Source organism: Notolepis coatsorum (genome assembly GCF_963971535.1).
Source record: "Notolepis coatsorum genome assembly, chromosome: 6".
NCBI lineage: Eukaryota > Metazoa > Chordata > Actinopteri > Aulopiformes > Paralepididae > Notolepis > Notolepis coatsorum.
In genome coordinates, this window is record NC_140170.1 from 130408843 (window position 1) to 130436382 (window position 27540).

Genomic DNA, 27540 nt, shown 5'->3' on the forward strand with positions numbered 1-27540 from the left:
ACTGCTTCCAGAGCTTTATAACATCACAGTCACGCTCTCTGGAAAGGGCATCCAACTTCTTGCTTACGGCTGTTATTGCATGGGCACACACACACCACACACTTTAAAAATCAGACTGACAAAATTGAACTACTGTGATTGGTCTTGCCTTCCATTGTAGCCATGCAAGGTGTGCATTTTATGGCCAGAAAGGTTGGAATTGGTACACCCACCACACACACAAACATTCACCATGTTTTAGCAAGTCAGGCTAGAGAAGAGAACATCTACACGAGCTCACAACGTGTTAGCCAACAAGTGCAGCCGGATGCAACAAGTAACAAGAAGGCTCCGCCATCCCCGCCTCCTTGCTACTGCCTGTGACTCCCAGAGCACAGAGCCCCCTGGTGACCAGCACCTGTTGTGACGACATCATTTCGATTACACGCGCACGTTATGAACCATTGATTAAAATATGCACGTGCGTGGTGATTGTGTTGGGCAGACAAAATGTTTGATAAAAACGCAAAAACTGGGTCAATTTCAATACTTTTTTTTCCCTTCTTCATGAAAGTCACTGTTGGCCTAGTCCACATTGTTTATTGAACAAAAATACAACGTGAAGGTTGGCCTTTAACAATTGTGTGTATTGAGCCGTACTGCTGTACCCATTCTGCAATCTGTTAATTAAAATGTTCAATCAATCAGTATATATTTGTTATTTATTTTTGGTATAGTGCTTAACAAGCATAATTTAAAGGAAAACTCCAACATTTTGGGAAATTAGCTTATTTAACATCTTCCCTGGAGTTAGACAAGAAGATACATACCTTTTTTTGTCTCTGTGCATGCATTACACCGGTTCCTGACAGGCAGCGAGCGAGCGAACTGGAGACGAAATTGCGCGCGACACTGTCCTGATATGAGGCGGCGCGTGTCCGAGTGTGTCTGTGTGTGTGTTAACGGGGGCAAAGCAGCCTGCAATTCTTGACCAATAAAAAGTGTTTAGGGGCGGGACTCTGCCAAGTAATCGCTCAACTAGAGACACAGCGAGCGAATATTTGAGGGGGGAACGACATCGCCGCTCAGTTCGCTGTCGCTCGCGGTAGGTCAGGAAAGTCTGATTGAAACGAATACATTTTAATCATTTTCGCAATCACGCTCGCTCGCGTCGCTCCCTGTCAGGAAGGGGTGTTAGGCTTAGGGAACAGTCGCTCCGTTAGCGTAGCTTAGCTTCATCATGACGTTCCCTACAGGGTCTTACAGTCACCAAATACACTCCAAATACAACTCCAAAACGTTCCTGTAAACATGTTGTGACCTGTGATTTTCACCGCGTGGAGAAATAAAAAATAATTGAATTAGACAATTACGTTTTATAAGCAAATATACTCTGAACAATTTTTTGCCTAACCACTCGAGTCTCTGGGCGCAGTCAGTGGTTTCAACGTGAAGCCGTGTTTGTTGATATTCTCATTCCTTCAAAGGATCCGAACCGATTGAAGTATATGGATACCATGACTTAAAATCCTCTTACCTTGACGATTAAAAGCCTCCCCAATTTAGAAAACAGTAATCCAATGGCTGGTATTGATAATATAATACTAACTACTGCACGTAGCTAACCGGAGCTAACACAGAACGGGATGGTCAACAAAGCAAATATAATGACTTCCGTTCTGGGGGGTTTCAAAATAAAAGAGCGACGTCTATAGCAGCGGAAAACGTTTATTTTGTACATTATCTAACGTTAACACGAACTTAAACTAACGTTACAACTAACCTAAAGTTAGTTTAGGTTCATGTTAACGCGTGCGTGCGTGCGTGTGTGTGTGCATGTGTGCGTGTGTGGGAGTAAGACCCAGCAGAGATCACCACTGTTGTCACAGCTCATTCATGAGAACAAGTCATGATCACATTGAATTATCATAGTGAGAAACTATTGAAACTACTCATCTAAACATATGACGACATGCAGAACGTTCATTCCGTCACAATGAACGTTTTTTGCATCTGTCACATATGCTCTGTGTTCTCATCTTTGTATTGGTTCTAAGTCTGAAACTTGTATGGTAATTTTCTTACTGGTTCTTTATCCAAAGGCCGTCACACGATGGCTGACAATTCCTCAACACCGTTGTCTGATCCTCGCTCACTCTGTCAAGCTGGTCCCCTGAACTGTGTTGATACCGTGGCATCATTTCCTGCTCCTCGTTTACTTTAAGCCCCATTGTGACTAAACATGTGTGATGTGATGACACTTTGTCATCTGCTCCATCTCTATTGGTTCTAGGTCAAGGCAGAGTGCAGGCCTGTCACATGTCCCATCTATAATGAATCAGACATCTGGACAGACTGCATGATAGATGTTTGTGCTGCATGATAGATCAAAGCGTCCTCCTCCTCCTCCTCATCCCTCTCCCCTTCCTTCCTCTCCTCGTGCTCCTCTTCCTCTTAATCCCTATCATCTTCATCTTTCTCTTCCCTCTCCTCTTCCTCCTCACCCTTCTTCTCTTCCTCATCATCCCTCTTATTGTCCTCCTCCCTCTTCCTGCTCTACCTTGTTTATCATCTGTTTCTTGTGTCCCTACAGTATATCCTCACCTGTCTCCTCTGTGTTCCCCTCTGTTCCTCTACTTTCTCCCTGTTTTCCTCAACCCTTTCATCGCTTCTGTTCTCTCTCGTTTTGTTTCCTCCTTCTTCACCTCATCCCACACCATTCTTCTCACAGTGCCCCCCCCCCCCCACACACACACACACACACACACACACACACACACAGACACACACACACACAGACACACACACACACACACACACACACACACACACACACACACACACACACACACACACACACACACACACACACACACGTCACACACACACACACACACACACACACACACACACACACACACACACACACACACACACACACACACACACACACACACACACACAGACACACACAAACACATACAGTGTTTCTTGGATTTGTTTCCTTCCATCATGGCTGCAAGTAGAGCCAAGTTACTTACTGGAGTGTGAATCGTAGAGAGAGAGAGAAAGATGGAGACATAGAGAAAGATAGAGACAGACAGATAAATAGAGAGAGAGAAACAGAGAGACATAGAGAAATAGAGGGAGAGAAGGAGGGAGAGAGGGAGATGTATTGGTGTATTTATAGATCATGATGTCATGTATAGACTAAAAAAACATGTGCTGCATCATCTGCACTCATGCTCAGGTGTAGCAGGCTACAGTATGTGTGTGCATGTGCATGTGCGTGTGCCTGTTTGTGTGTGTGTGTGTGTGTGTGTGTGTGTGTGTGTGTGTGTGTGTGTGTTGCGTGACTGAGTACCTCCATACCTGAGTAAGCCTGTTAAAGTGAAGCCAGATGGCTGACTTTACTGTACCTGACGTTGACCTGAACCAAGTGTGTGTGTGTGTGTGTGTGCGTGCGTGCGTGTTTGTGTGTGTGTGTGTGTGTGTGTGTGTGTGTGTGTGTGTGTGTGTGTGTGTGTGTGTGTGTGTGTGTGTGTGTGTGTGTGTGTGTGTGTGTGTGTGTGTGTGTGTGTGTGTGTGTGTGTGTGTGTGTGTGTACGTATGTTTTGCAGGGGTTGTGCGTCACAGCACTGCATGTCATGGGAGATTGAAACATTAAAGGAGCAGTTCACCCATAATTCAAAAAAACATATTTTCCTCTCACTCATTCGTAGTTTTGGTGTGATTTCCTGAGTTTTTGGAGATATCTGCTGTAGAGATATTTGCCGTCACTCCAATACAATGGAGCTGAATGGCACTCGGTTTGTGGTGCTCAAAGCACAAACTAAATACATTTGAAAAAGTCAACAGCGATGTCTCTGTCCAGAAATCATGACACGGTTATTTTAAATGATCCACAGACCTCGTTGTGAACAGTTTCACTCTCTCTCTCTCTCTCCCTCTCTCTCTCTCTCTCTCTCTCTCTCTCTCTCCCCCTCATCCTGCTCTCTCTCTCTCTCTCTCTCTCTCTCTCTCTCTCTCTCTCTCTCTCTCTCTCCCCCTCATCCTGCTCTCTCTCTCTCTCTCTCTCTCTCTCTCTCTCTCTCTCTCTCTCTCTCTCTCTCTCTCTCTCTCTCTCTCTCTCAGAAACACAAGGTGGATCTGTTCTACAAGCTTCGTCACGTGATGACAGAGCTGATCGACCTGAGGAGGCAGATGTTGTCTGGACACCTGACCCAAGACCAGAGCAGAGATGTCAAGAGACACGTCACTGTCAGACTGGACTGGGGCAACGAGTGAGCTATCACACACACACACACACACACACACACACACACACACACACACACACACACACACACACACACACACACACACACACACACACACACACACACACACACACACACACACACACACACACACACACACACACACACACACACACACTGCCCGCTGGTGTCTTTGTGTGCGCCTCTCAGATCTTCGGTCTTGGTTGGTTTGGTGTATTTGGGAAACTGCAGTGACACAAGTGACTTGCCAAGCTGATCTGTCAAGTCCAGTTTCACGCTGTGTGGTGTTGATGTTTGCACACTTTAGGAGGTCCCTGGTATAGTCCTTAAAGCGTCTCTTTTGGCCTCCAGCAGCCCGCTTTGCTCCTCTCAGTTGGCCATAGAGGACTTGGCGGGGCAGGCGGTGGTCAGGCATACGTATAGTGTGCCCTATCCAGCGAAGATGTTATTTGGCCACAGCTGCGGCCATACAGATTGAGTTGGTGTTGTTGAAGATGTCTGTGTGGGGGACTCGATCTTCCCAGATCAGGCCGAGGATCCATTGTAGGCAACGGATGTGGAAGGCCTCCATGTTGGTGATGTCCCGGCGGTATGGGGTCCAGGATTCTGCTCCATAGAGTGGAGAGACATACTGCGTTGTAAACGGTAACCTTGATGCTGACCTTCAGGTTTTGGTTTTCAAAAACCCTGCTGTGTAGGCGTCCAAAGGTTGATGCAGCTTTATTGATACGTGTGTGAGCCGAGGTAGGTGAAATTATCCACTGTTTTAAGTGGAACACCGTTTATGTGAAAAAGTGTAGAGGTTCGGGAAGTGAGTTGGGACATGACTTCGGTTTTTTGGATGTTGACCTGGAGACCGAAGGATTGGTACAGCCTGGATATGGTGTTGAGAGCATGCTGCATAGACTCTGGACTGTGAGCTAAGATGGCACAGTCATCAGCGTACTGTAGCTCACAGACTTGGCAGGACTTTGTCTTTGTGTGTGCCTGGAGCCGCCGGATGTTGAAGAGACTACCATCAAGGCGGTATTCCACATGGACACTGTCTTCATGTCCCAAGGCTCGGTGGAAGAGGCAGGTGACGGCAGAGAGAAGGAGATTAAAGAGCACCGGAGCCAAGACACAACCCTGCTTCACCCCAACATTAACCTTAAAGAATGCTGACTGGAGTTCACCCATCTGGAATCTGGCTTGCATCCCCATCATGCAGCTGCTGAAGGATGGAGAGAAACTTGGGTGGTACCCCAAGTTTGTTGAGGTGTTTCCAGAGCAGCTCACGGCTGATGGTGTCGAAGGCTTTGCTTAGGTCTATGAAGGTTATGTAAAGATCCTTGCGATGCTCTATGCTCTTCTCTAGCAGCTGCCTCAGGACAAAGACCATGTCATGGTGGATCTGGTCTTCCGAAAACCACATTGAGTTTCCGGAAGCACAACTTCCGAGATGTTTTCCACCAGCCTGTTCAGCATGATCTTCGCCAGCACTTTCCCTGCGATTGAGAGGAGAGAGATTCCGCGGCTGTTTCCGCAGACTGCTCTGTCCCCTTTCTGCTTTTAGATGACCACAATATTTACATCCTTCCAGTCTTGTGGGAGGGTCTCATGTTCCAAGATGTTGCAGATCAGGAGGTGCAGACGGCTCGTGAGGAGGTACCCTTCCGTGTTTGAAAACCTCTGCTGGGATGCCATCGGGTCCAGGGCTTGTATTGTTATTTAGACCCGCAATGGCTTGACGGTGGGGTATGGTGGGGTGTCCAGGTGCGTGACTGGTGGCATGTCTGGGAGATTAGTCAAGTCAAGTCAAGAGTTTTATTTGTCACGGCATACAAGCATACAGTGAAATGCGGGGGGGCATGCCCGCAGTGATTGTGCAATAATACAAGTAATAAGAATAGGATGAGAATAAGACATTTGTGCAATAATACAAGTAATAAGAATAGGATGAGAATAAGACATTTGTGCAATAATACAAGTAATAAGAATAAGACATAACAGGTATAATGTACATAAAGTTTACAAATACATGGTAAGACATGCTAAGGTCCTGCAATAGTGCAATACACTGTTAGCTACGTTTGAGGCACTGGGTCTTATGTACACTACTATACAATGCTATACTATACAATCTACAGTTGTACTATGTGTCCTTATGCTAGCTTGCTATATCCATCTGTTTACTATACAAGAACCACTCCCGTTCTTGTTTTTAAAGTGACCTTTTCATTGTGTAAAGTGACCATTGAGTGTGAGCGTGTGCAGCATGTGTGTGTGTGTGTTCATGCTAAAGTGACTGCTAGTGTGTGAGCGTATACAGTGTGTACTGTATGTTGTGTGTGTGCTCATGTGTGCTTGTGTGTGGAGAGTTCAGTGTTAAAGACTCTGATGGCCTGGGGGAAGAAGCTGAGCCGAAGTCTCTCTGTCCTAGTTGTTGGTGTTCGCAGGCGTTTGCCTGACCGCAGCAGCTTGAACAGGCTGTTGTTGGGGTGGTGAGGATCTTTCATTATTCTGCAGGCTCTGGATTTGCACCTCTTGTGCAGGGGTGGTAGTGCAATACCCGTAGTATGCTCATCTGAGCGCACCACTCTCTGTAGGGCCTTCTTGTCCTGTGCCGTGCTGTTTCCATACAGTACCAGGCAGTGATGTTTCCAGTCAAGATGCTCTCTACAGCTCCGGAGTAGAAGGACTGGAGTATCTTCCCCGATACTCTGAACTTCCTTAACTGTCTCAGGTGGTAGAGGTGCTGCTTCACCTTCTTTACGACTGAGTCTATGTGTGTTGTCCAAGTCAGGTCCTCTGAGATGTGGACCCCCAGGTACTTGAAGCTGCTCACCCTGTCCACGGTAGCCCCGTTTATCCCCTGCTGTGTTCTCCTAAAATCCACTATCAGCTCCTTGGTTTTACCAATGTTCAGGAGCAGGCTGTTGTCCTGACACCAGCATTCCAGTACCTCAACCTCCTCCCGGTAGGCCTTCTCGTCGTTATCAGAGATCAGCCCCACCACCACTGTGTCGTCCGCAAATTTCACTATGGAGTTGGAGCTGAATTTGGCCACAAAATCATGTGTGTATAGTGAATACAGCAGGGGGCTCAGAACACAGCCCTGGGGGGACCCGATACTCAGGGTGATGGTGTTGGAGGTCTGACCCCCCACCCTGACCGCCTGGGGACTTTCACTCAGAAAGTCCAGTATCCAGGCGCTCAGAGCGGAGCTCAGACCCAGCTCGATCAGCTTGTCCACCAGTCTGGTGGGGACTATGGTGTTGAATGCTTAGCTATAGTCAATGAACAACAGTCTCACATAGCCCCCCTTCTGGCAGTCTAGGTGAGAGAGGGTGCTGTGTAGTAGATTATCCAGGATATGCGGGTCAGTGGGGTTGGTGTGATTGAGTAGACTGAGACTCAAAGTGTTTTGCCCAGCAGGTGAGGATCTCATGTCAGTCCTTAACACTAGAACAGCCATGGAGAAAATGTCACTGATTCCCGCCGGAACGGGTCAGATGACCCGACAGCTTATATGAGAAATATGAGAAAAATAAACAGTGTAAACTATATAATTACCTCTTAATATAAAATATGAGGTTTACCACAGGTTTGAGTGACACATTTTTTTTATTTTATAGAAAAAAATAAAAAAAATATTCTAATTTTTTTATTCTTTTTTTTGGATGGAAGAGCCACACATTGATGGGCAAAGAGCCACATGGGCTCGCGAGCCACGGGTTGGCCACCCCTGCGCTAGACGCTCGCAAAGTGCTGTGACTTTCCACATATATATTCCATGTACAAATGTAAATAACGTTCTAATTACATTTTCCTGAAGTCATTTAGAAATTTCAGAAACCGTGCCAGATAAAACGGGTACTTTTAGGAAAAGTCATTGAGTGACAGAGCTGGAGCTCGACCGAGTGACGAGGATACATTTATTGAAAATGCCTAGGGGTCATTTGACCCCTTGTCGGCTGTGCTAGTATTAAAGAGTTTAGAACCGTCGACTGATCGAACTGCAGCAATCGCCCGCTTCCTGGGGCCATACAATGCTTTGATGGCATCGTAAAAGCCCTGGGTGTTGTTGCAGTCTGCCAGGCTTTGGATCTCCTTTGCCTTCTGTATCCACCAGGCATCCTCCAGAGTCCGGAGGGCACACTGGGTTGCTGTTCCAGGAGAACCAGGACAGGATAGGAGAGCTTTGGGGGCTTCATGCTTGGTTTTTAGTAGGGACTGTATCTTGGCTGAGTTACAATCAAACCAGTCCTGGTGACGTTTCCTCATCTGGCCAAGCGCCTCAAAGGCTGTGCTGTGGATAGTCTGATGCAGAGCTGGCCAGTCAGCTGATTCCGCCGGGATCTTGTTGAGGTTTTCAGCAAGGAGCTGTCGGAGGTGTTTTTTTGAGGTGGGGGTGTTCAGTGCTGCAGAATTTATTTTATTATTAGGTGCTGCCCTCTGTCCACCGGGTTGAATACTCATGAGGAGTTTGGATCTGACCATGAGGTGATCAATCCAGCACTCGGCTCCATGCATGACCCGGGTGGTAAGGATGTCCTGTCTGTCCTTTTGGCGTACAATCACGTAGTCCAGGAGATGCCAGTGCTTAGAGCGGGGGTTCTGCCAGTATTGTAGATTTTCTATGAGGTACATAGACTATAATGAAAATGTAGAATGAAGAGACGGCAGGCTGCTGAGATCCAATCGGAATTCCGCGGTTGAGGAATACATTTATTGGTTCAAACATGAAGCCACGTTGCTTATCCTAGCTTTCATCACATGTCCATCTCTCTTTTATACCCTTTCCACACCTCAAAACCCAATGACATGATGATGTGTGAGTGGGTGTCTGTGTGTGTATATGTGTATATGTGTGTATATATGTGTGTGTGTATGTGTGACTTTGCAAACTGATATTAAGTGTACTTTTGTGCGTGCGCTTTTTCTAAAATAGTTTATCCTGACTCTTTTGACTTTCATACCTCTCTGATTTTGTCATCGTACGTGTGGTGTCTGGTATACCCTAATTTGGCCATTGCTTTTCACCTACCTCTAAAGGGACTGTGTTCCTGACTAGTCTCTAGTCTCAGCGGCCTTCTAAAGGCTCCCTCCGGTATCCATACTACTCTAAAGCTGTATGTGTTTGAACATTATGAGTGCTTTGCAAAGACCATAATGTTGTGTAACCTTTTCATATAGGATTTTGATATATACATATATGTGGCATTTCGCCACCACACCAGGTGGTTTTGAACCTGTTCTGCACAGAGGGAGAGGAGCCGAAGCCCGTTGTCATTTATCTTCTCTACTCCGTGTCGGCCAATAACTCAGGTAATAATACCAGGTGCTCCGTGCCCACTCTGGCATTGAAGTCTCCCATGAGAATGAGCTTGTCCGTAGCTGGAGTTTTCTGTAATATTGAGTCGAGAGCTCGGTAGAAATCCTCTTTGATGTTGAACTCAGCGTCTAAAGTTGGTGCATAAGCACTAATGAGAGTGGCGAAGCATCCCTTTGCAAGGGGAATGCGCCATGTCATTAGGCATTCGCTGGCGCCGATAGGGGACTCTGGGATGGGTTGCAGCCGTTGGGACTTCACAGCGAAGCCTACTCCATGGAACCGGCGAGTGCCTTCAGGGACCCCCTTCCAGAAGAAGGTGTACCTGCACCAACCTCTGCCAGGGAGTCCTCTCCATGTAGTCTGGTCTCGCTAAGAGCTGCAAAGTCGATGTTATACCTTGCGAGCTACAGGGCCATGAGTGCTGTCCTGCGGTGGGGCCTGTCAGGTGTTTTTCGACCGCAAAAGGGAATGCTCCGATGGTTGCGGTATACCGGCCGGAGATGGAAGAGCAGACAATGTTTGGACCACCTTTTCTAGGTCCTTCCCCATCTCAGGGGTGAGCAGTGTGTGGTTGCTCAGTCACAATGGAAGCTGCCGAAGCGATGCGCTGCTCCATCCCGCAGTCTCAGCGACCATCACTCCATTGTCGCCTGTGTGCATGGTTTGATGGTTTGGCTAGACACTCCCAGCCACATCCTTGGCCTGTACCTACCGCCATTCCACAACGCCACAGGACTTTTTGAAGGGGGGGGGGGCAAGAAGCTTGCACATAGGTGACGATTAAGGCTGTGCAGTCCTCACTCCCACCATCTTCACTCCTTGCAGATTGACCTCCAGTGGCATGAGAGAACCCATGACGATTGACGACCTTCGTCTGGTGGGAGTTGCAGGGAGCTGCCGGTGGTCCGGTCTGTTGGACTCCGCCTGTGCCAGTCCCCAGGGCAGATTTGTCTTCAGGGTTTACCCCCCTAGCCACTGTACCCTCCCGGGTTTACCCACGTGGCAGTGGGGGTTCCTTCCTCCACCTTCACAGCCGTTGTGGTGGTTCTCACATCCACCATCTTCCGCCTGCTCCGCCGTTGAGGTGTTCTGGGATCACTCTTAGTCTGGCCTCTACCCTTTGACCTGTTCGGCTTGGGTGACCCTGCCACTCCTGCCAGGAGTGCGAGACTCCTGCCGACTCTAGGGGTCATGGAGACGCGCAAAGTGCCTCACCACAATAAGGTGGTGATCCCGGCGAGACACACACACACACACTCATGCACAAGCATACACGCACACACACACAGGGGAACGCAAGTATACACACAGAGTCAAGACACCAAGAGACTTGTCACTGTCAGACTGGATTAGGGAAAGAGTGAGCTCACATACACATACATACACACACACACACACATGCATGCACACACACACACACACACCCACACACACACACACACACACACACACACACACACACACACACACACACACACACACACACACACACACACACACACACACACACACACACACACACATGCATGCAACCAGGGGCGTAGCTGGGGGGGGGTAGCTTAGGATGATTCCAAGGGCCCAGCACTGGAAGGGGGCCCCACATTTTTTTCACTCATGTGTATATTGATGCTCTCATTGATACTATGTTTCTGAAGTGTGTGTGTGTGTGTGTGTGTGTGTGTTTGTGTGTGTGTGCGTGTGCGTGTGCGTGTGTGTGTGTGTGTGTGTGTGTGTGTGTGTGTGTGTGAGAGATATATAGAGAGAGAGGGGGGGCTTTGGTAGACTATTGCATTGGTCCATTCATTGAAGATGAACGCAATGCGACATCCTTTACTAGGCTCACCCACCAACAGTGCAGGTGCTGAACTGCTGATCCGAATGTATAGGTAAAAACCATATTATGCGTTTTAATCAATAAAAAAATGGCAAAAAAAAATTCCGCTCGCGCGCTTACGCGCGCTCGCATTCACTGGGGGCCTACAAATACATTCGTTCATGGGGCCCAGAATCTGGAGCTACACCCCTGCATGCAACACACAGAGGAACACAAGTACACAAGGCCCAAACGCACTAAAAGTGATAATTGATGCACCTCATTTGATACTTCTTGATACATCGGATCTGAAATGTCCCTCACTACAGAAGTAGCAGTAGGTTTGGTGTCGCTCTATTAATTGTGCAGCAGAGGAAGCTTTGTCTGCAGGAAAAAATATATTTTAGTTCCACTCTCTTGCGGCCCTAGTCTGATAATGACGTGAGCGTCTTATTGGTTGTGGTGTGAGACAGTACAGGCGCCAAAGCTAATTAATTGGATGGGCATTTGATTTAGCTTATGTTATTTTGTCTATACAGCATAGCATAGGTAGCCTACTTTACTGAGTGAACGTTAAAAATACAAATAAAAACATCTTTGATGGATAAAGGGCACATCATCACGCAACAGCTCTTCAGTTGATGAGGTGCAAGTTCTCTCTAATAATGGAAAGATGCAGAGTGAGCCCAAGGAGCAGCAGTGATGTCTTTCAATTCTTTATTGCCCGTATTTATTCTAACATATAATATAACTGGTATACAGACCCTCATCTGCACCTTTGATTACACTGTTTACTTTCTCTAATTATTATATTCAGAGTTAATAATATTGTTTACACTGTTTATTGTATTAATTATTTTCTCATATTTTCTTTATATTCAGATTGTATTTATGTCTTTCTACTATTACCCTGCCCATACCTGCACCTCCCCTCCCCCACGCTGCACAAATCAAACTGAATTCAGCTATCCATTGATGTCCATCATGCTTGATTCTGACTCAGTGTAGGAGTGATCTATTTTCAGCAGCAGCGTCTTATGTACTATCAACCCGCCAGTGAGTGTACATGGATTGTGCAAGTATGCAAGTTGTCTGAAGGGAAGACAGCTTGACCTTTCTGAAGAATGAGTTGTGGTATTATTGTTTCATACACTGACTCAGCACAGAACAAATACCCTTCTGCTTCCTGAGACCATTCACGCTAATCGCTATAGACCAGGGGTCGGAAATTAGGTTTGGCCGCGGGCCAATTTTTCCCCAAGCCATTGAATGACGGGCCAGAACCAAAAACAATGGCTAATTTAATATAATGATAGTGAAAAATGCAGCACCGCGGCGAGTGCATAAGCGAACACATGAACAGCAGATCAGTAGGATGGGCATTTGATTTTCATGCAAGTTCAAGTTCAAGTTCTTTAATAGTTGTCATACAGAAGTACAGAATACTTTCATACAAAATGCTTCTTACTGTTACGCTCCAGAGACTGTGCTAGACAAGATAGTATCAAATAACATAATAACATAATATAGCATGAATTTAGAAGAAGAAAATGAGGTCACAGTGTTCGGTATAGACATATGTACAATGTTCTGAGTTACCATATAATATACAATACACAATACTATGCAGTGTACTAATGTACAGTACTATCTAGTGCAAAGCAGAAATGGGATGAGGTACAATTTTAGGTACAATTTACAGTAAGGTGTACGAGTTGTAGTGCAATCCTTCATCCATAAATATAAAGTGTGGGGAGTGGGTGCTACAGTGTGTTTGTTTAAAGTGGGTGTGTGCTATAAAGTGTGTGGAGTGGGTGCTACAGTGTGTTTGTTTAAAGTGAGTGTGTGCGTGTGGATGTGTGTGCTATGTGCGTTTGGTGGTTGTTGTTGTGTAGTGTTCATTCATTGTTCGTTTAGCAGCCTGATGGCCTGGGGATAGAAGCTACTTCTGAGTCTTTCTGTGCTCGCCTTGAGACTCCGGTATCGCTTGCCTGACCGCAGCAGTTCAAAGAGGCAGTTGTTCGGGTGACTGGAGTCTTTAATGATTCTCTTAGCCTTGCCCTTGCAACGCTTGTAGTAAATGTTCTGGAGGGTGGGGAGCCCCCCTCCAATTGTGCGTTCGGCTGAACGTGTCACTCTTTGTAGTCTGCTTCGGTCTTTTGCAGTGCTATTCCCAAACCAGGAGGTGATGTTGCCGGTCAAGATGCTCTCTATTGTACATGAGTAGAAGTTCTTAAGGATCTTCTGGCTGACTTGGAACTTCCTTAGGCGCCTGAGGAAGTAGAGGCGTTGTCGTGCCTTCTTCACCACACTGTTAATGTGTGTGGTCCATGTCAAGTCCTCGGATATGTAGGCTCCGAGGTACTTGAAGCTGTTGACTCTCTCAACCGGTGCCCCGTCGATGCTGAGGGGGCTGTAGTCCTTGACCCCCGACCTCCTGAAGTCCACAATCATCTCCTTTGTTTTGCTGACGTTCAGGGAGAGGCTGTTTTCCTGGCACCATCCCGCCAGGACCTTGACCTCTTCCAGGTAGGCCCTCTCGTCGTTGGCAGAGATCAGGCCCACCACCACTGTGTCGTCAGCAAATTTGACGATTGTATTGCTACTCCGCTGAGCCACACAGTCGTGTGTGTACAGGGAGTAGAGGAGGGGACTCAGAACACAGCCCTGGGGGGCCCCTATGTTGAGGGTGATGGATGAGGAGGTGCAGTTGCCTGCTCTCACCACCTGGGGTCTGCCAGTCAGGAAGTCCAAGACCCACTGGCAGAGGTCATAGCCCAAGCCCAGGTCCCTGAGCTTGGCTATGAGTATGGAGGGGACTATGGTATTGAATGCCGAGCTGTAGTCGATGAATAGCATTCTCACATAGTTCCCCTGCCTCTTGTCCAGGTGGGATGCTGCTGTGTGCAGCACATGGGATATGGCGTCCTCCGTGGACCTGTTGGGGCGGTATGCAAATTGCAGGGGGTCCATGTTGATGGGGAGGGAGGAGCAGATGTAGCCCTTTACTAGCTTCTCAAAGCACTTCATGGCTATGGAGGTGAGAGCTACAGGGCGGTAGTCGTTGAGGCAAGCAGGCTTGGATTTTTTGGGTACAGGGATAATAGTGGACTTCTTCAGGCAGGTGGGGATGACAGCCTGTTCTAAGGACAGGTTAAATATGTCAGTGAATACTGGGGCCAGTTGGTCGGCACAGACTTTTAGGACGCGGCCGGGGATGCCGTCCGGACCTGCTGCCTTCCTGATATTCACTTTTTTAAAGGTCCGCCTCACCTCATGCTCTGTTACCCTGAACACTGCGCCTCCATCAGCAGCCGACCCCCCCCCCCCCATTGCCGAGGCTTGTGAGCTGGTGTTGTTATTACCAGCATCAAACCTCGCATAGAAGGTATTGAGGTCGTTTGCTAAGGAGATGTCACTGTTCAGTTTGAGGGAGGCGCCTTTGTAGTCTGTCATCGTTTTGAGCCCCTGCCACATAGCTCTAGAGTCAGCTTGTTCAAACTGGAGTTCAATTTTATCCCTGTAGCGCCGTTTGGCCTCTGACACTGTCCTCCTTACGTTGTGTCGCGCCACCTTGTGGTCATTCATGTTGCCTGCCACTAGGCCGTCATTGTATGCTTTGGTGCGCTCTCTCAGAGCTTCACGGACGGATTTGTCTACCCAGGGTTTTTGATTTGGGTAAACTTTCATTTTGGTAGTGGGGATTGTTTCTTTCACCCTAGTACAAACATAGTCCAGCACTGTCTCCGTGTAGGCATTAATGGTATCTGTGTCGCGGAACACAATCCAGTCTGTGTGGTGAAACACTGACCGGATCGTCTCTTCTGACGTCAGATCCCATTTATGCACCTCTCGCGAGACTACGGGAGTACTTTTAATTCTCTGTTTGTACTTTGGTGAAAGAAAAATTGACGCGTGATCTGATTTACCAAAGCCACTATCAGAATGAGCCTTGTAGCCACCTTTAAATTGCGTGTAACAGTGATCTAGGATGTTACCGCCTCTGGTGTTGCAAGTCACATGCTGATAGAAGTCAGGCAATACCTTTCTCAGATTGGCGCTATTGAAATCTCCCAGTACTAAAATGGCGGCGTTAACGTTAGCCACTTGTATTCTATTTACCTCGTCGTGTAGTCTGGAGAGCGCAACCTTGTTGCTGGCTTGCGGTGGAATATACACTCCGATCAGGACGATCGCCGTTAACTCCCTCGGGAGGAAGAAAGGACGACACTTGATGGTTATATATTCCAGTTCTGGGGAGCAGTGGTTGGATAATTCCTTCACGTTCGTTGGATCACTCCAATTTTTGTTAAACATGAAGGCAATACCTCCTCCACGTTGTTTACCGGACTCTGATGACCGATCCTTGCGATGGATAAAGAAGTGATCCGCTGGTTGAATTGCGTGATCTGGAACCTCCGGTGTGAGCCATGTTTCGGTGAAGCAAAGGACATTGCAGTCCCTAACGTCTCTTTGATATTGAATCCTTGCTCGGATGTCATCCAGTTTATTGTCTATTGATTGTACATTGGCTAGCAATATACTGGGCAGTGGTGTACGGTGGCGTCTGGATCTCAGCCTGTTACGGATCCCAGCCCTCTTTCCTCGTCGTCTTTTCCTGGGCTCTGGGAACAAAGGGTCTGGTCCTAATCTCCGGAGAATTTCTTCAGGCCATTGATGCGGTTCGGAAAGCTGATCCAGCGAGTAATCCAGTTGGTAAGTTTCCCGTAATCCAATGTCTATGAGTGACTGACGGTCATATACATTAAATGCACCAACAGTTGGTACGCACAAAACTCTAAAAACTATAAATATTAACAAAAGTAAACACAGTCTCGACGGAGCGAACAGAGAGGCAGCCGGTCGGAGCGGCGCCATCATCAATGCAGCACCACGGCGAGTGCATAAGCAACACATGAACAGCAGATCAGTAGGATGGGCATTTGATTTTCATGCAGCACTGCAGCGAGTGCATAAGCAACACATGAACAGCAGAACAGAATGCACGAAAACACGCCCTCACCATAACTGCCCTGGGCTTGTTTCAGTCCTCCAAAATCCCTGCTAATGTTTGAAACATGTCAAATGTTCACTCGCCGCCCTCCAATTCCAGATTGCCGTTGAATGCAGCTACTTTATCTGCCAACTTGAACACAGTTGTCATCATTGCCTCGTTTGCTATCTTGTCGCCACATATTATGCAGAGAGGACGTCAGCACGGAAGAGTCACCTGTTGTGATAAACCCGTATTTTAAGTATGACTCCTGTTTATTAAAAGAAGCTTTATGTGTCTTGGAGGTTGTAGTCTCCTCTCCTCAGTTGGTATTTCCCCTTTGCAAAGAAGCTATCCAAAGACGTTTGTTTTGTTTTTTTTAACAAATTTTTGCTGGTAAAAGACTACACGCAGCCCGGTACCCGAACACGGAAGTGAAAGTGCGTTAGGGAAAATATACACGCGGCCCGGTGGGACTATTGACAAACTATAAGAATTTTCCATTGGTTCTCCCAGTCCACGTGACCATTTCTAGCATTTCAATTGGCTATAGTGACAGACATAGATATGATGAATAGATAGATACAGCTTCTCAAAGACACTCTGGCGTCACGAGTGAATATTTCCTGCTCGTAAAATAAATATCATATTCTCAAAATAAACTGACGGGCCAGAAATAATTACTGGCGGGCCAATTTCGGCCCCCGGGCCGCCTATTTCCGACCCCTGCTATAGACCTACATGATATACGCTTATAACTTTTACGCGCTATACCAGCGCCCGGCCGTGTTTTGGTTCATAGCCACTGGGATGCGTTTACTGTTGCTTGCACATTGAACGAACTGGGGTCTCGTGGCTGCGCCAACCGGGCCGCGAATATTCGAATCCCAACCGGTTCATGCGACCCGCATGGCTCCCATCAATATTTGCTGCTGACAATGTGCTCGCTGGAGCGGCAGATGACCCCCTGCACAGCGCCCTCCTCTGGCGGGGAGGCCTAATTGTATAGGGTCAAACCAGCGTCAGGGGAGATAACAGACCCACGGACAAGGTATCGCCTCAAAGTACGTGTGCATAGTGTTTAAGATAAGTGAATTATTTATGCCCACAGGCTTGTCCAGGTCTGCCCCGCCTGCACACCCCTCAATATTCTATGGCTACAGCTAACTCTGAGAGCTTTAAGCTCTGCTCCTGGAATGTTCGAGGTCTTCAGAAATTTGCTAAGAGGAAGGCGATTCTGACCTTTTTAAAGAGGGAGAATGTCTCTATTGCTTTTTTACAAGAAACCCATATGGGGCCCAACGACACTGCTAAACTCCAAAAGAGTTGGGTGGGACAGGTCTTCGCCACAAACTATTTTACATTCAGTAGGGGAGTGGCCATATTGATCAATACAAATCTCCCCTTTAGACTCATAACTTCCTCTTTGGATAGCCAAGGTCGCTATGTGATTATCAAAGGGGTTCTTAAGGGTAATGAAATTACATTTATGAATGTATACTGTCCCCCAGGCTACTCCCCTGACTTTCTATCCAAAATGTTTACTGAATTTAATGGCCTGGCCTCTGAGAATGCTTTTGTGGGCGGAGACTTTAACTGTCACCTTATACCGTCTCTTGACAAACTCCCACCCAGTCTGGCTCCCCCCTCTAGGCAAGCAAAGATGCTCACCTCCAAAGACACTGGATTCTCAGAAGTCTGGAGAACCCTTTGCCCATCCGAACTGAAGTTCACCTTTTTTTAGCGGCCCACACAAGAGCAACAGTAGAATAGACTATTTCTTCATCCCTTCCTCTAAGCTCTTTCTAGTATCATCCTGCACAATCGGAAGTATCGTTTTATCGGATCACGCCCCTATATATCTGGTCTACTCCCTGTCGGAAGAGAGGGCGCTGTCGAGGCGTTGGCGCCTCAACCCATACCTCCTCAAAGATGTTTGTCTCCTATTTCGAATCGGAATTTAAAATGTTCTACTCAATTAACTCGCATTCTACGGATAACCCGTCTCTGCTCTGGGAAACATGGTATTTTCTCGCGGACTGATTATGTCTTACGTATCATCCAAGAAACGCAAGAAAAATGAACAATGCAAACTTCTTGAATCCAAACTAGCCGACCTTGAAAATCAACATGTTTCAAACCCAGCCCCGGCTGTGCTTATAGAGCTTATGGCCACCAGAACTGCGTTAAACACTCTTCTGATCCAGGATGCCGAATACTCTCTTAAATTTGCCAGACAGAGAATGTACGAACACGGTGACAAGCCTGGTAGGTGCCTGGCTAACTTGGCAAAAAAAAGGGCTGACACCCAAGAAATAGCCTCAATCTCGGACTCCAACGGGGTCAGGTCCGTTGACACCAAAACTATTAATAAAGAGTTTGCCTCTTTCTATGCCCAACTCTATAGGACCGAACAACCCGACGGTGCTCTCTCTGACATACCAGCTTTTTTTGCTGACTTGCATCTCCCTAAGGTATCGAAAGATCAGAACTGGCTCCTTAACGCCCCAATTACGAAGGAAGAAGCTCTGGGCGCCCTTAAGGCTATGCCATCTGGTAAGACGGTTTCGGATGCGAGTTCTATAAGGAATTCGGTCATATTCTTTTGGATCCCCTGCTGGCAATGCTTAATCACTCCTCTGAGGTGGGGATATTACCCCAGTAGCCACGGGAGGCTAATATTTGCCTTCTCCTTAAGAAGGGTAAATGCCCTGAAAAGTGCGCCTCCTATAGTCCTATAGCCCTACTTAATTCGGACCAAAAGTTGCTCTCCAAGATCCTGTCCATGCGCCTGGAAAAAGTACTCCCTTTTATTATTAACGAAGATCAGACTGGTTTTATTAAGGGTAGGAACTCTACCGACAACATGAGACGGCTCTTTAATATCATCCAAATGACTCGTGAGACAGACCACCTCGCGGTGGTTCTGTCTCTCGATGCGGAGAAGGCATTCCACCGTGGAGAATGGCCGTATTTGTTTCTAACCCTTGCTGAATTTGGCTTAGGAGACACTTTTATTGACTGGGTCAAGGTTCTTTACAACTCGCGGATGTCGGCGGTCCTGACTAACGGACTTAGGTCTAACAACTCTCCTCTACAACGGGGGAACCCCCAGGGGGATCCTCTTAGCCCTTTACTATTTGACATGGCCATAGAACCACTCGCGCAGGCCGTAAGGCAGTCAGCCGAGATCTCAGGTATTAGAGTGGGCGAGAGGGAACACAAAATCACTCTTTACGCGGACGACGTACTGATATTTATATCTAAACCTGACTCTTCAATTCCATGTCTAACCCGCATGATTTCCACATTTGGAACCTTCTCAGGGTACAAAATTTACTTTTCCAAATCCGAAGCAATGCCACTTGGGACACTTAAATCCATTCCGATCCTGCCCGAGCCCTTCCCATTTCGCTGGTTGCCCTCCGGCTTTGTTTACCTAGGAGTATTTGTGACACCCACCTATGATACATTGTTTAAGGCCAACTTTCCCCCCCTTTTAGACACCATAAGGGCAGACTTAGTTAGATGGGCCCCATTACCGATCTCCTGGCTGGGTAGGATAGCCCTTGTCAAAATGAACGTACTCCCCAGACTATTATACCCTCTCCAAATGATCCCAGTGCTGCTGACAAACAAGATTATCAAGGTGCTAGAAGGCTGGCTAAGCTCATTCATTTGGAATGGGAAGAAACCGCATCTGAAAATGGCCAAATTACAGATGGATAGTGAAGATGGGGGTCTAGACCTACCTAATATTAGACATTACCAACTAGCAGCACACCTTAGGGTACTGGTCGGCTGGTTCAGATCAGACCCACTGTCAATCTGGCTGGACATTGAATCCTCGCAATCTAAGTCCCCCCTATGGAACCTACGATTTATCAAAGACTTTAAGTCTGTTAGGAAAATATGCTCCAACCCCATCACACTATGTTCCGTCAAGGCCTGGAAGACTGTCCGTAAGGTGGAGGGCCGAGCCAAGCTGACCTCTCCTCTTACCCCGATCGTAGGCAATCCTGACTTTAAGCAAGACCAAATTGGCGGCGGCTTCAAGACCTGGCATAAGCAGGGCATAACTGATCTTGGCCACCTGTTTGATGGCCAGACCCTAATGTCCTTTACACAGCTGCAGCAGCGGTATGGCCTATTGAAAGCGGAATTTTTTAGATACGTACAAATTAGGCAGTTTATCACCAAGGACACCTCACTTTTAACTAACAGCTCCACCTCGCAGGTGGAGAAAGCCCTCTCCTTGCAGATCCCCAAAAAACTAATATCTATCTTCTATAGTACTCTGAACCTTAATTCTTTATCTTCCTTTGTTACTAAACAGTCCTGGGAAAAAGACCTGGACATAGAGATCACAGATGCAGACTGGCAGGATGCATGGACCTACGCAAAATAAATCTCTGTTTGCAACCGCACCAAGGCTATTCAAGTTAGAATCTTGCACCGCATTCATATTACCCCCGCCCTTAAGAGTAAAATGGATCCCAATACTTCCCACTTTGCTTTAAATGTAAGATAGAGACTGGAAACCACGTCCACTGCTTTTGGACCTGTGTAAAGCTTCAGAGCTATTGGTTCGACATCATAGAGGAACTATCTGACATATTTCACACCCCCATCGAGCTGGAGCCCCTCTGCCTTTTACTGGGCCTCCCAGATATTCATATTGCCAATTTCAAACATAAGAGACTGTTCAATTTGTTGACATTTGCTGCTAGGAAGAACATCCTATTGTTTTGGATCAAAGATGAGGTCCCATCAAAGAGGTCATGGCACAATATCATAATGGAATGCATTCCCTGTGAGTATATCATCACATGCATGCTGCATTCCAAGTTGGACACTTTTTATGAAATCTGGGACCCTTATCTGTCACATATTGGACCTGCGCTATCCACCACTGTACTCACCGGATTTCCCCATTACCAGTAACCTCCCAATGGACCAATGCTGCCTTGTTTTGTCTGATTGTACTGGCATTGTTGCCGAGGGAACCGTAACTGATGCGAAGGTGCTTACATATACACGGACACATGCACACGCTCACACCACACATATACGCATGCACACACATAGAACACACGTCACTCACACACATGCAACATGCAAGCGCAAATTACATAGGCATATCAAACATTCACACATAAAACACGTACATAGGTAAGGCACACGCACACATGGGTAGGTAGAACACACATATATATAGCACACATAGATAATGCACACACACATAAGAGCCACACTTATTTTTTATTTTTTATTACATTTTTATTGTTTTACTTTCTTGTTTGCCTGTTTTGTGCTGTTATTATTGTTGTTAGTGTTACTATTATTATTATTGTTAATGGTATTGTATTGTGATGTCTTGTTCTATGTTGGAAAATTGGAAATAAAAACATTTAAAAAAATTTTTTGTATCTATAAATAGTAATATTGTCCTGTAGAAATCTCTAATTCCACAATCCTGCCTTTACTTGGCAGCTGACATTGTCTCCGACATGCATGTGACCCTGGAACCAAGCCAAATTATTGAAAATGCATTGAAACAAAATATATATTAAACAAGACACAGAGTCTAATAACGGTGTGTCTTCCCTGTGCAATGTTTAGCTAGGTACTTTGTTAACCATAATGTTGAAAATGTTAGCTTGGCTAATGTAAGTTGCTAATGTTGATGGCATTGATAACCTACCCCACGTCTGAAATCAAAATAACGTTTTTGGAAATGTGAGGTGCATCTTTGTGCAGGACAGTAACAAGATCAACATAACCAGTTCAAACAGTTTTCTTCACCCAGAATATATTCTCAGTAGATTATACCAGAGTATTCTCTGTTCATCATATTCATTCTAATTCAAGCCTCATGCTTCCCCCCCCCCCCGCCTATGGCAGATTTTGTCCTTGATACTGCATGTGGGGGCTAATGGGAAAATTGTGTTTCACCAAAAGATTTTATGTTTTGTTAACATTCCAATTCTTAAAAGCCAAATTGCTAACTCTAATTGACCGGATGTTGCAGAGAAATTGAGAGAATACACTAATGCACTGGTGATGTCCTGATCTGCGACGCTAAGCTAGTTTTGGCTAGCAATGTTCCCTTTTCTTAAATTGCTGCTTAAAATTCGAAGTCTCATCAGAGTGAGAAATGTATACTGTATCAGAAGGCTTTGTTCACAGCTGCATGAATCACAGACGAAGCTAGGAGCGTTCTATTAATAGTCCATTCATTTTCCTCTAGCTGCAGCAAAGACTGAAGACTTGGAGCTGCCGGAAAATACGTCACCCGTGAGAGGTCTATTAGAGACAGTTTACAGCCCAAATGGTGCTAGTTTAGAGCCAAACGGTGGAATTTAAATGAGGATCCAGCTGTTGGAAGACAGTGGGATGTAGCTGCTGGGGGTTCATTTAAAGAGCTTTTCAGGGCATCTGTGTTTAATGAGATACTGGGGATTGAGTTGGTTATCAAACCCACAACATCTGAGTGTGTGCTTGCTACACTTATGTTGCACAGCTCCATCCCAAAGGAGGCATGTTGGAAGTAGGGGTGCAGGGGGTGCGACAGCAATTTTCTGAAAATGCCACATGTGCTGCTGTAGTGGGACTCCAAAGCCTTTTCTATATTAGACTACAAGACTGGTTTTAATGCATACAGTATAGGAGAGATTTGTATTCTGGTGTTTATCTATATGTTCATATTTAGATGTGTAGCTCAAAGATGAGAAAGTGGTTAGTTAACTCATGGACTACTAGCTAACTCACAGACTAAAGTTACTATGGAGCTTTGCAATGGGGAATTATATTGGTCCCTCCTGGATTCCTGACTCAGTCAAAGATGGCAAGGAGTTGAGATAAGACTGCTGGTCACTTTTGCCCTGTCTGCTAAGATTCCTGGACAATGTTTTCTAAGACATGTTTGGTGAGTGAGATTAACATCTTTGTTCTCAGTTTGTTTACATTGTTAATGCATGAAGAGTAGCTACACACGATGGCAGCACATTATGGCCTGAGGGGGCAGACTGAGCTGCAGCACCGGTTTCAACACATGGACTGGAGTTTGCCACCCAGGCCACCCTGGACTCCCATAGTGACATTTACCCCGTTGTGGACTACTGTACATCAACTCCAACATTGACAGCGTCACCACCCTTAAACAGATTACTACATTCCCCAATCAGAAGCTGTGGATAAACAGAGAGGTCTGTATACTGCTAAAGGCACGTGACACCTGTTTTCGATCTGGTGAAACGCAGGCCTACTGTTCAGCCAGGGATAACCTGAATATGGGAATCAAGGGGGCCAAGCACAGTCTCAAGCTTACGGTTGAAGAGCACTTCAACAACTCTGACCCCTGACACATGTGGCAGGGCATCCAGGCCATCACAGACTATAAACCCACCAACAACTCTCCCCCAACCACTGACGCCTCCCTCCCTGATGAGCTCAATAACTTTTATGCCCGCTTTGACAGGGACAACCAGGAGGTGCCCACCAAGGCTGATCTCCCGGCTAACCTCTAACCCCTCACTCTCTCCCCCACGATGTGTGTACCGCACTGAGCAGGACTAATACACGTAAGGCGGCTGGCTCTTAACTGACATCTTCAACCTGTCACTAGCCCAGGCAGTTGTCCCAGCATGCTTTAAAACCATCTCCATCATGCCAATGCCAAAACTCAATGACGAGCCTCAAGGATTTCCACCCTGTTGTACTCACCGCCATTATCATGAAGTGCTTCGGGAGGCTGGTCCTAGGTCCCCTCAAATCTTTACCCACACAGAGGAGGCTATCTCTTCAGTGCTACAGTCCGCCCTCTCCCACCGGGAGGAGAGCAATACCCATGTGAGAATGCTGTTCATCGACTTCAGCTCAGCATTCAACACCATCATCCCCTCCAAATTCATCTCCAAACTTGGTGACCTCATGGAAACCAAGGACCTCGACATTAACCCCTCTGTCTGCAAATGGATACTTGACTTGCTAACAAACAGACCCCAGTTTGTTAGGATAGACAATCTCACCTCCTCCACCCTCACCCTGAACACCGGCGTCCCACAAGGCTGTGTGCTGAGCCCCCTTCTCTACACCCTCTTCACCCACGACTGCACTCCTATACATGGCACCAACACCATTATCAAGTTTGCAGACGACACAGTGGTGGTGGGCTTAGTCAAAAACAACGATGAGTCTGCCTACATGGGAATAGGTCCAGTACCTGGCGGCATGGGGCGCCAACAACAACCTGGCCCTCAATGCCAAGAAAACCAAGGAGCTAATCATGGACTTCAGGAAGACTAGAGCCGGTGTGCACACCCCATATCAAGAAAGGTTGAGTATGTCTCCAGCTTCAAATTCTTGGGAGTCCACAACTCCGACGACCTCTCTTGGACCCTCAACACCTCCCTCCTCACTGGTCAAGAAGGCTCGCCAGCACCTGTTCTTCCTGAGGAAAGCCCAGATTCTGGTGAACTTTTACCGGTGTGCCATAGAAAGCATACTCACCAACTGCATCTGGTTATTCCAGAATCGTACCCAGTTTAATCACCTGTACATTGTATATTACTATTGCACTTACTATTGCACTCTGGTTGGATGCCAAACTTATTTTCATTGTACTTTACTTGTGCTGTATAATGACAATATATTTTAATCTAATCAAATCTAATCTATTAGACCACTTCTGTAGCTTTACCGAGTGAGGTCAAATGTAGCTAGTGCAGTGGCTAGAATACAGTACATTGCTGATGGCGACAACATTGTGTGTGGTGTGTGATGAAAGCCTTGAGTCTCATTCATGGCTCAGTCTACTGCATTCAGCACTGCCATGTTGGACAGCGCTGGCGAGAGTGAATTGAGTAATATAGTTTTTCGCTCCTCTCATGTAAGACAAAAAACAATTATAGCACCCCCTCCCAGAATATAGTTCCAACATGCTTGTGCCCAAGAGTAATTGCAGGATAGATGCATTCTAGAAGTGTATACAGGACTGTATACAGGACCAATGTAGGTTGGGTGTAGGGTTTGGTTGGTTGGACGAGTGTCTACATTGGTTGCATGGTACCCATGTAGGATAAATGCTGGTTGGATGAGTAGAGCTTTCTTCCGAGATGATGAAGACACACATGGAGCAGAGTAGAGCTTCTCAGAGATGATGAAGACACACATGGAGCAGCAGAGTAGAGCTTTCTCCGAGATGATGAAGACACACATGGAGCAGCAGAGTAGAGCTTTCTCCGAGATGATGAAGACACACATGGAGCAGAGTAGAGCTTTCTCCGAGATGATGAAGACACCCATGGGGCAGAGTAGAGCTTCTCCTTCTGACCATCTGAATACAATAAACAGCACCATTTTCATGCTTTCCTCCCAAGGAAGCCTGTTAATGCACAGCTCCCTGTGTTTCATACTGTGTTCAAACGCATATTCCGTACTATTGTAGGCTAAGAGTACGAGACATGAGTGTGGGAGAAAAATATAAAGCCTGCTTCAGTGCCTTTCTTTATCCCGGAATTTGTCTTTAATACCAAAGTGACTGAATGCCCTGAATGTGCAAATGTTTGCATGTTTTGCTGTGATTGAAGAGAAATAATTCTCATGAACAGTACTACTAGGGATATCAAAGAGAGAGTTTGTGTGTGTGTGTGTGTGTGTGTGTGTGTGTGTGTGTGTGTGTGTGTGTGTGTGTGTGTGTGTGTGTGTGTGTGTGTGTGTGTGTGTGTGTGTGTGTGTGTGTGTGTGTGTGTGTGTGTGTGTGTGTGTGTGTGTGTGTGTGTGCGTGCACTCACATTAGTCCATATCCCACATACAACCTGCATGTGTGTGTGTCAAGGTTATGGGAAAGTGTAAGAGCTTACAGTCTCTAATGCTTTATCTTTTTTTCAACCCCCTCTCTCTCTCCTTCTCCCTCTACCCCTCTCTCTCTCTCTCTCTCTCTCTCTCTCTCTCTCTCTCTCTCTTTCTCTCTCTCTCTCTCTCTCTCTCTCTCTCTCTCTCTCTCTCTCTCTCTCTCTCTCTCTCTCTCTCTCTCTCTCTCAGACACCTATGCCTGGACCTGGTACCGAGGAAGGAGTTTGAGGGTGGACGCAGATCAGATTAGTGTGTCAGACCTCTATAAAATGGTATGTAAGGAGTTTATAATTGAAAAAGCAGTTGGCAGTCAGAAGGTTCGCTCTCTTTTAGCTGTTGAATGGGGGTGGATTTTGCGAGCGGTCAGTCAATGCACTGTTGAGTGGTGAGTCACTGCACCATGGTGTGAATGTGTGAATTGGGCTATCACACATTGGATTTGGTTGAAGGATAAAATAATGGATGGGCTTCCCTAGACATCAACTGTAATGGTAGGTGTGAAGTGGCCAAGTGTCATGTTTACAGAGAAGGCAAACAAGTCACAGAAAGCGTGTGCACAAGCAGGGCCGCCTCAGGGGGTGTGTGAGCAGTGCAGTCGCACAGGGCCTCGCGGGAAGGGGGCCTCAAAAAAAAATTAAAAAAAATTATAATAATAATAATTTATAATTTTTTTTTATTTAAATTTTTTTTTTTGCTAGGCCCCCTTCCCACAAGGCCCTTTTTCATCACAGACCTAAAATCTAGTTTTGCTTATATGCTTATATATTTCACATTAGACACGTTGTAGAATGTGTCTGACTTGTTCCTGGCTCTGCGGCTCTGCAGATACACTATTGGAGCTCTGAGGCTCTGCAGCAGTCAGCAGATATACTATTGGTTTCAACGAAGGGAGGGTTACATGTGTACAGTCGGCCGGCGTGCGTCAGCTGCGTCTGACTATTTCGCGCGTGCAGCATTGGAGGTTATGCCAGCCAAGACAAAGAGGACGGTCGTTCGGCAGATGGACTGAAGATGAAAGTTGTTGCATGTTAGAAAGTTCAGTCAGGCTAGCCATGTCGGCTTAGCTAAAGGCAGGGACAGCTAGTTAGCTTTAGCTACGTTATAATATCGAGTGCTAACGTGTGTTCAGTCGGGATAGCCATGTCGGCTAGTAGCTTAGCTAAAGGCTAACTAGCGTTAGCTAACCTAGAGAGAGTGCGTGCAACATTGGAGGTTATGCCAAGATGAAGAGGACAGTCGTTCGGCAGATGAACTTCGTCAACTCCACGGTTTTCTCCTTCCTCTTGGACGTTTGGTGAGTTTT

At 46.5% G+C, this 27540-nt stretch overlaps 1 protein-coding gene across 1 annotated transcript in view; it reads left to right on the top strand.

Moving 5' to 3' along the window:
• The window catches only part of LOC311229667 (dedicator of cytokinesis protein 3-like), a gene marked incomplete at both ends in the record, with an annotated part of 403980 nt that overhangs the window by 184701 nt on the left and 191739 nt on the right, over positions 1–27540 (top strand). Inside the window, 3 exon segments of the mRNA XM_084315742.1 lie at positions 4114–4262; positions 26427–26465; positions 26467–26509. Coding sequence (XP_084171868.1) covers positions 4114–4262; positions 26427–26465; positions 26467–26509 — 231 coding nt within the window.